Raw genomic sequence first — 9286 nt, forward strand, 5'->3', positions numbered from 1 at the left:
CTAAAGTGTTAGCTTTGATTCTCTAATGTCCACAAGAGCTCGTATGGTGTTAAGGAATGGTCTTCCGAGAAAAATAAGGACTTGAGTGTCCTCCTCCATGTCGAGCACTATGAAATCTATGGGAAACAGAAACTTATCAATCTTAACCAATATATCTTCATAAATACCTCTCATGAATGTCACCGTCTTATTGGCAAGATAAATTGCCATGAATATTGGCCTTGGCTCTGGAAGATTCAAGTTCTTGTAAAATGAATATGACATTAAATTCTCACTTGCTCCCGCATCGGCAAGAGCATGACTAGTTGCAAGATTCCCGAATTGAAAAGGAAGTGTCAAACTTTCGGGACCTACCATCTATTTGGCAACTTTTTTAGAATACCCGCTAAGCAATTCCCGTTTAATATCACTTTTGATGCTTCCTCCATCTTCTTTCAGTTTGTAAGAAGGACTTTTAGGAACTTGGCATATTTTGGCAATTTTGCCACGACTTCGATGAACGGAATATTGATTTGTAAAGCCTTGATGTGTTCCAGAAACTTTGTGTAGTCCTCAGCTTGTTTGTCTTGCTTAGCACAGCTCGGATACGGAAGAGGTGGTTGATACATTTTGACAGGAGGATATTTCTTTTCTTCCTCTAATGGCCATGTCGTGGACCCGTGGTCCCGACGTCATAGTTGTCGGGCAATGGCCTTTTCTTGAACGATTTCTTCTTCCAACTATTGAATATTTGATGAATATGTGCCAGTTAGCGGAATTAAAGGGTTGATAATTTTACCATTCCTTGTTGTTACGGCCTTGACGTGAGCTTTTGGATTGGTTTCTATGTTGCATGGAAGTGTGTCGGGTAAGCGCTAGTTGAATTGCGTTCAAAGTTGTCCTATTTGTTTCTCGATGTTATGGATCAAGGCTTGCTTATTTCGGAGAATAACATCAATTTCATTATGTCGCTTCTTGGATGAGGCTGCAAATAGAGCAAGCATTACTTCAAATTCGTTCTTCTTTTTGGGAGCCGGTTTCTCCTTTTTATAATACTTGTGACCTTGTTTCTTGTACTTCTCCTATTTTTCCTTTTTATAATCATGATATAGCATCCACTCCTTCTTCGGTTTTAACCAATCTTTACCGTACCTGTTACTACTGATGGGTTTTGGACATAAGAACTTTCCCTATGTGCAAATACAACCCTATAGCTTGGATCTAGGTTTCACTAATTGAACGTGCAACATATCCAAGACTTTCATGGCCAGATCTAATGTAAACTAACAATCAAAACATATGAAAATAGATCTAGAATAATACCTTGAGTTACTTGCTTGAAACCTTCTTCTTCTTGGAGCTTAGAGTCACAAATGTCACTCCTCTAATGGCTTACAAACACCAAATAGCAAGAAGATGACTTGAGAGAGATGAGGAAGAGGGAAATCGGCTCTAGGGTTACTCCAATCACAATGATGGCCGATTTCCTCAACCCTATGGGTCTATTTATACTGTGAGCTCCTAGGGTTTCACCCTTAAACCCTAATTGGATAACATAGCCTCAAAGCAATCCAAATCCTCTACTAGATAAGGCCTTGGACGATTTCTAGGTGATCCACATCCCTAAAATCGTCCAACCCATATCCCTAAGTGTTATCAGCTCAAAATACAACTTTCACACATTTGACAATTTATACCCCTTTATTCAATTAATCTCTTTAAGTCAGCAAATTAATTCCTAATTAATTTATGACTTCTATTAATCAAATAATATTATTATTTCTCTAACATATTATTCTTATAATACATTAATAATAATATCTCTTCTCTCTAAATCACCCTATCAAGTTGCTATGGTGAAGGCAACCCAAAAGGACCATGCACAATCGGTTCGAGTACTTACTAAATATAGTTACAGCCTTAGACACTAATCCAACAGTCTCCCACTTGGATAAGTCTAGTAAATATAAACGCAAAAACAATCCGATTAGAAATCGTAGCTCTCAAAGACACTGCCAACTCTGATCTTATCAGTAACCTGTCCTTTAGATAAGGGATCGTATAGCCCTCTGTTTTGATATCGTGCAGACGATTTCATGAAACATAGTCATACTCATCGTCCAACAACTATTTTTTCGATCTCAGATTTATTTGACATAGAACTTAATTGAACACATCAATTCAGTCCTGACCCGGCCCGGCACATAAGTCAAATCAAGTCATCAAGCGGTCGTGATATCGCTTTTACCTCTTAGGATAAAAGTAACAGATAAACTTCGACTTATATGCATTTACTTATCGACTAACCAACTATACACAACAATGCGTTTTATGACATCAATTTACTGATGCGGTTTCGCATTATCAATGTACAACCAATTAGTAAATAATAAACCATATATCTAGGTTTTAAGATCATATGATATTATCGTCTTGCGATCGCTCTAAAGTGATTCCAGCAAGCACGGGTTTATTCCAATGCTCAAAACTTGTTCATAAGCACTCATGAACGTTGTAGCAAACCTTTGCTATGTCTAATACCATTTAGACAATCTACACACCAATTCACGACAATCTTCATTCATACCTACTTCCACCATATGAACGATTGTAGACTGTTTGAATAATTCGATTATTCTTAATAAACTCAATTATTCTGGAAGTCAAAACATGCAAAGTGAAGCAATAGCTAAACAATTAACATAAGACAGTCACATTACTTATAAATAATCCTCCTTTATTTAATCATCAAATGTCAATTACATTTATCTATTACACATTTCTAATACTATCTAATCTAAATTAATATCATCGTTCAGCCCAATCCTCCTAGCATGCTGCAAGTGCTTAACCCTGCTCAGTCCCTTCGTAAGCGGATCTGCTGGGTTATCTTCTAATGATATCCTCTTAACCACGAGGTGTCCTTCTTTTACTCGATGTCTAATAAAGTGATATTTTCTGTCGATATGCCGAGATCTACCATGATCCCTCGGTTCCTTGGTTAAGGCAACCGCTCCTTCATAATCACAGAAAATCTCCATGGGCTCCTTTATGGCAGGCACAACTCCAAGATCGCCAATTAAGTTCTTCAACCATATTGCTTCCTTTGACGCTTCGCTCGCTACAATGTACTCTGATTCGCACGTTGAATCAGCTACAGTTTCCTGTTTGGAACTTTTCCAAGTTACCGCTCCTCCATTAAGGGTAAAGACCCATCCCGACTACGAATGGTAGTTGTCCCTGTCGGTCTGGAAACTGGCATCACTGTACCCTCGCACCTTTAAGTCATCACACCCTCCAAGGACTAGAAACCATTCCTTGGTCCTCTGAAGGTACTTAAGGATGTTCTTGACCGCAATCCAATGTGCTCTATCAGGATTCCCATGATATCTAGTGACCATGCTCAAAGCAAAGGCCACATCAGGTCAAGTACAAGTCATAGCATACATGATCAAGCCAACTACAGAAGCGTAAGGTACTCGGCTCATCTCAGCTATCTCAGCTTCGGTACTCAGACTTTGAGTCTTACGCAACTTGGTATTACTCTGTATCGTTAGTTCTCCCTTTTTCGAGTTTTCCATACTAAAACGTTTTAATACCTTATCTAAGTAAGTATTCTGACTAAGTCCTATTAGTCTCTTACTTTTTTCTCTCACTATCCTTATTCCCAAAATATAGGAAGCCTCTCTGAGGTCCTTCATAGCGAAACACTTCCCGAGCAAAGACTTGACCTCCTGCAGAGTCGGGATGTCGTTACCTATGAGCATATGTCATCGACATACAAAACGAGAAAGCTAACTATGCTCCCATTGGCTTTGACATATACACACGATTCATCTTTGCTTCGTACAAATCCAAACTCTTTGACTTTCTCATCAAAGCAAAGATTCCATGTGCGAGATGCTTGCTTAAGTCCATAAATGCACTTCTCAAGCTTCCACACTCTATTTGGATGCTTCGGATCGACAAAACCCTCTGGCTGAGTCATGTAAACATCCTCAGCCAACTTCCCATTAAGGAAAGCGGTCTTGACATCCGTTTGCCATATCTCATAATCATGAAATGCGGCAATAGCTAGCATTACTCTAATATATTATATTTTCTCAATTGGTGAGAAGGTCTCATCATAGTCAACTCTAGGAGTTTGAATAAAGCCCTTCGCCACCAATCGTGCCTTATATGTGTGCACATTCCCATCCACATCGGTCTTCTTCTTGATGATACATTTGCACCCAACCGTCTTACGTCCGGGTACATTGTCAACCAAATTCCAAACTTGGTTGTCATACATGAACTGAATCTCACTGTCCATCGCCTCTTTCCACTTCGTAGACTCCGGGCCTGCCATGGCTTCCTTATATCAATTAGGTTCATCTACATTTATTAGTGTACCTTCACTAATATACGTGTCCCCTTCAGTAGTAATATGAAAACCATAAAACTGGGGTTGAACTCTAACTCTTCCGGAACGTCTAAGAGGTAATGACTCGTCAATTGGTTCAACCAGAGTTTCCTCCTCGGGTTGAGTGCCATCAGTAGAGGTTCCTTCATCACTCGACTCTTGAATCTCTTCAAGATCGATTTGCCTCCCACTGTCTCCTTGGCTTATGAGTTCTCTCTCTCAGAAAACCCCTCTCCTCGCAACGAAGACAACATTGTCACTCGGTCTATAGAAGAGATATCCAAAAGATTTTTGCGGGTATCCGATGAAAATACATCACTCACTACGAGGTTCGAGCTTGTCATGAGTTTCTCGTCTTATGAAAACTTCACAACCCCAAACCTTGATATGTGCCAACGAGGGAGCTTTCCCTGTCCACATCTCGAGAGGTGTTTTGGCAACCTTCTTTATAGGGACTCGATTAAGGATATGGGCGACAGTCTCTAAGGCATACCATCAAAATGAGATAGGCAGTGAAGCACGACGCATCATAGAACGAACCATGTCCAACAACGTTCGATTATGCCTTTCTGCCACACCATTTAACTGCGGTGTCCTAGGTGGCTTCAATTGTGAAACTATTCCACATTCCTTGAGATAGTCATGGAATTCAAGACTTAGGTACTCTCCTCCTCGATCGGATCGAAGCATCTTGATTTTCCTGCCCAATTGATTCTCCACTTCATTCTTGAACTCTTTGAACTTTTCAAACATTTCAGACTTGTGCTTGATTAAGTAAATATACCCATATCTACTATAATCATCGATGAAAGTGACGTAGAAGCGGTTTCCATCCTTTGTGGTGGATCTAAAGGGCCCACATACATCAGTATGTATGAGATCCAATAAACCCTCAACCCTCTCACAAGTACCAGTGAAGGGTAACTTGGTCATCTTTCCAACTAAACAAGATTTGCACTTGTGATCTTCCTTAAGGTCGAAGGACTCCAACACTCCATCCTTTTGGAGTTGGGCTATGCGCTTCTTGTTGACATGTCCAAGACGACAATGCCACAAAGATGCTTTATCCATACTATTGGAAGAATCTATACACAACATATCATTTCCTAGGTTATCTACAACCATAATAGTCTCATAAATTCCATTACAAGGCGTTGCTTCAAAGTATAAAACACTATTTAGATAAGCATAAATAGAACCATTCATATTATTAAACGAATATCTAAATCCTTGTTTAAACAAACCATGAAATGAAATGATGTTTCTTGCCATATCTGGCGAGTATCAACAATTATTTAAATCTAGACCTAATCCATTACTAAGCACTAAATAATACACTCCAATATTGGTGACAGGCGACGATCTTCTATTTCCCATGATTAGATTTATTATTCCTTGCTCCACATCTCTATCTCTTCTAGTCCCTACAAATCAGAACAAATGTGGTAAGCACATCCTGTATCAAGAACCCAAGAAATAGTGCGAGATGAATTACTAGATTTAATTGTGTATATACTTGCAAAAGATGGCTTGATCTTTCCATCCTTGATGGCTTGAAGATATTCCGGGCAGCTTCTCTTCCAATGCCCTATTTTGTGGCAATGATGGCACACTACCTCCTTCAGGTTAGGGTTGGGCTTAGCAGGATTAACTTTGGTCCCACTAGAGGAGGAAGCATCTTGGGACTTTCCCTTGCAGTGGCTCTTTGACGGAGCCTTCCTCTTCTTGCCCCTTCCATGCCCTATAGCCAAAACAGGAGCAGCGGTTGGTGCGGGAGATGGTGCAACAGACTTGTCCTTTAGGTTGCTCTCAGCAGTCCTTGGAGTTTGCTTAGGGTGACCTCTTCCTTGTTCATGTGGTAGGGCATCCTAAATTGGTTGTAGCATGAAGGCAAGGAATGAAGGACGATGTCAATGGCCAAATCCTTCCAAAGTTAACATTTAACTTCCGAAGACGATCAACATATCATTGCATCTTTTACAAGTGCACAGTCAACGATTATCCATTTCCCATCTTAGTGGTGATCATGTTGGTGATGATCTCGTAGCGCTCTTGCCTCGCGCTTTGGTGGTACCTCTCCATCAAGTCTTGATGCATTTCATACGGATACATGTCCTCATAGGAATTTTGGAATTCTTGGTTCATAGTGGCTATCATGATGCAATGTACTTTCGTTGCATCACGTTTGTGTGTCTCAAATACAGCCATCTCTTCGGGAGTAGCGATTTCCGGGTTGACCTTCTCGAGCTTTTCATCGAGGACATGCTCTTTGTCCTCATAATGTGCAATGGTGAGAATGTATCTTATCCATTTGCTAAAGTTCGTACCATCGAAGGTCACCTTTTGGCAAAGACTAATCAACGTGAATGAGTTAGCAGCAGCGTTGTTTGCGTTCAACATATACAAATAGAAAGGACAAAGTTTGATTAGAATTGGATCCCTAATTAAACACCCAAAATGAAAAATTAAGGCTAGGACCCAATAATTTGGAGGTAAGTGAATGACGATTCACTAATTCTTCACCACGAAAACATAACATTAAGTTTTATTGAGAATTCCTAGATTTTAGAGACTCATTGAACCTTTCAATGGCATGTTTAAATCTCGATATGCCCCTCTAGCTTGTCACTGGGATACCGAGGATCACAAAGTGGGTGTGAATTACCATGCAAATCTACATGGTGCCTTCATTGTTACAATCATCTATTCGATGTGCCGGTAAACCACACACGCTCCATCGAACTATGATAAACAATGAATCACCCTTTGCCACCTTTGCTTAGAACCAATTAGTGTGCCGGTAAACCACACACGCTCCACTAACTTCTTAGCAAGGGTGCAAAGTGCAATTTCATGGGATTGCATCAATTCACTTTTCCTAAAGTAACTAAGATTGGGAATTTTATAAAATAGTTTAGTTACTTTATATGTTCATTATACATATTAATGAGGAGAGAGAGTTGCCATATCTTGCCCGTTTGGCTAACGACCCTCCACCGGTCCAGCAAGCGGTGGGTGTGAGTGTACATCAATTAAGCGTCATTTTATAGGCAGCAACCTTATACCCACCTTATAGACCGGCTTCGTGAATGAGGCCTACTAACGGTGAGACTAGCATTTTAATTATATATATATATATATATATATATATATATATATATATATATATATTAAGCTTTTAATAATATAATAGTATAGGGTTGAATTTTAAACTTGTAAAACTCTAGGGGTTGAAATTTAAATTCTTCTAAATTAAACTATTAATCACAAAATTCAAATTTCAAAACTTCGGGATATAAATTGAACTTTTCAAAACAATAGGGATCAAATAACAAATAGTTCAAATTAAAAAATTAATTTCATAATTATCTATATTTGACCTAATTGAATTTTAGTCATTAGATAATTACCAAATAATCTTAAATAGTCCAATATTTATCATATAAATAATCAATATTTAAAAGATTTGAAATTATCTGTATTAATGTCAAGGATAATCATTAAATTAAATTAAAATTCGGATTTTTACATAATAAAACGATTTAGGTATCAATCCAAGACAAAACAGCAACAAAATCCCAAATTATCCTCTGTCTGATGCTCGGACTCGCCGGGTCAAGCTTTGGACTCGCCGAGTAGGGCCAACTCGCCGAGTTAGGTCAACAGAGGGCAAGAAAAAATGATTTTTAGCAAGCAAAACAGTTAAGCATCATATTCAGTTGAAACCAATCATGGCTCTGATACCACTGATGGGTTTTGGACATAAGAACTTTCCCTATGTGCATATACAACCTTATAGCTTGGATCTAGGTTTCACTAATTGAACATGCAACATATCCAAGACTTTCATGGCTAGATCTAATGTAAACTAACAATCAAAACATATGAAAACAGATCTAGAATAATACCTTGAGTTACTTGCTTGAAACCTTCTTCTTCTTGGAGCTTAGAGTCACAAATGTCACTCCTCTAATGGCTTACAAACACCAACTAGCAAGAAGATGACTTGAGAGAGATGAGGAAGAGGGAAATCGGCTCTAGGGTTACTCCAATCACAATGATGGCCAATTTCCTCAACTATATGGGTCTATTTATACTGTGAGCTCCTAGGGTTTCACCCTTAGACCCTAATTGGATAACTTAGCCTCAAAGCAATCCAAATCCTCTTCTAGATAAGGCCTTGGACGATTTCTAGGTGATCCACATCCCTAAAATCGTCCAACCCATATCCCTAAGGGTTATCAGCTCAAAATACAACTTTCACACATTTGACAGTTTATACCCCTTTATTCAATTAATCTCTTTAAGTCACCAAATTAATTCATAACTAATTTATGACTTATACTAATCAAATAATATTATTATTTCTCTAACATATTATTCTTATAATACATTAATAATAATATCTCCTCTCTCTAAATCACCCTATCAAGTTGCTATGGTGAAGGCAACCCAAAAGGACCATGCACAATCGGGTCGAGTACTTACTAAATATAGTTACAGCCTTAGACACTAATCCAACAACTACTAGAGTAACAATCTTGGATATTCAAATTTCCATTTTCATTGAAGTCACAATCCTTAGGCAAATGAGGCGCGCTACAATTATCACATCCAACGCGAATCGAATGGATGGATTGATCCATTTTCATCATCTTTCGGTCCATCGGCTCTAGTTTTTCCAGAACCGCCACTAAGTTCTCATTGCCTCCTTCCATACTTCCCTTGCGTCTTGAAACATCTTCTCATGGGTTATGATATTTGCGTGAATGTTTAGCGAATTCTTCAATCAACTCCTTAATCGTATTCGGCTCTTTATTTGTCATTGGTCCTTGAGAGTCAAGGAGTTCTCCTTTTGTAACGTTCACCCCATCGTAAAAGATGGACACTTCTTGTTGCACATTG

At 38.8% G+C, this 9286-nt stretch overlaps 1 protein-coding gene across 1 annotated transcript; it reads right to left on the reverse strand.

The window, feature by feature from the left end:
• Positions 1–357, reverse strand: LOC145060153 (uncharacterized). The gene has a single exon (XM_079007868.1). The coding sequence runs from the start codon at positions 355–357 to the stop codon at positions 1–3; it is 357 nt and encodes a 118-aa protein (XP_078863994.1).
• Between the last annotated feature and the right edge of the window lie 8929 nt (positions 358–9286).

The sequence above is a fragment of the Lactuca serriola genome, chromosome 1 (genome assembly GCF_051521515.1).
Source record: "Lactuca serriola cultivar US96UC23 chromosome 1, Lser_US96UC23_V15, whole genome shotgun sequence".
NCBI lineage: Eukaryota > Viridiplantae > Streptophyta > Magnoliopsida > Asterales > Asteraceae > Lactuca > Lactuca serriola.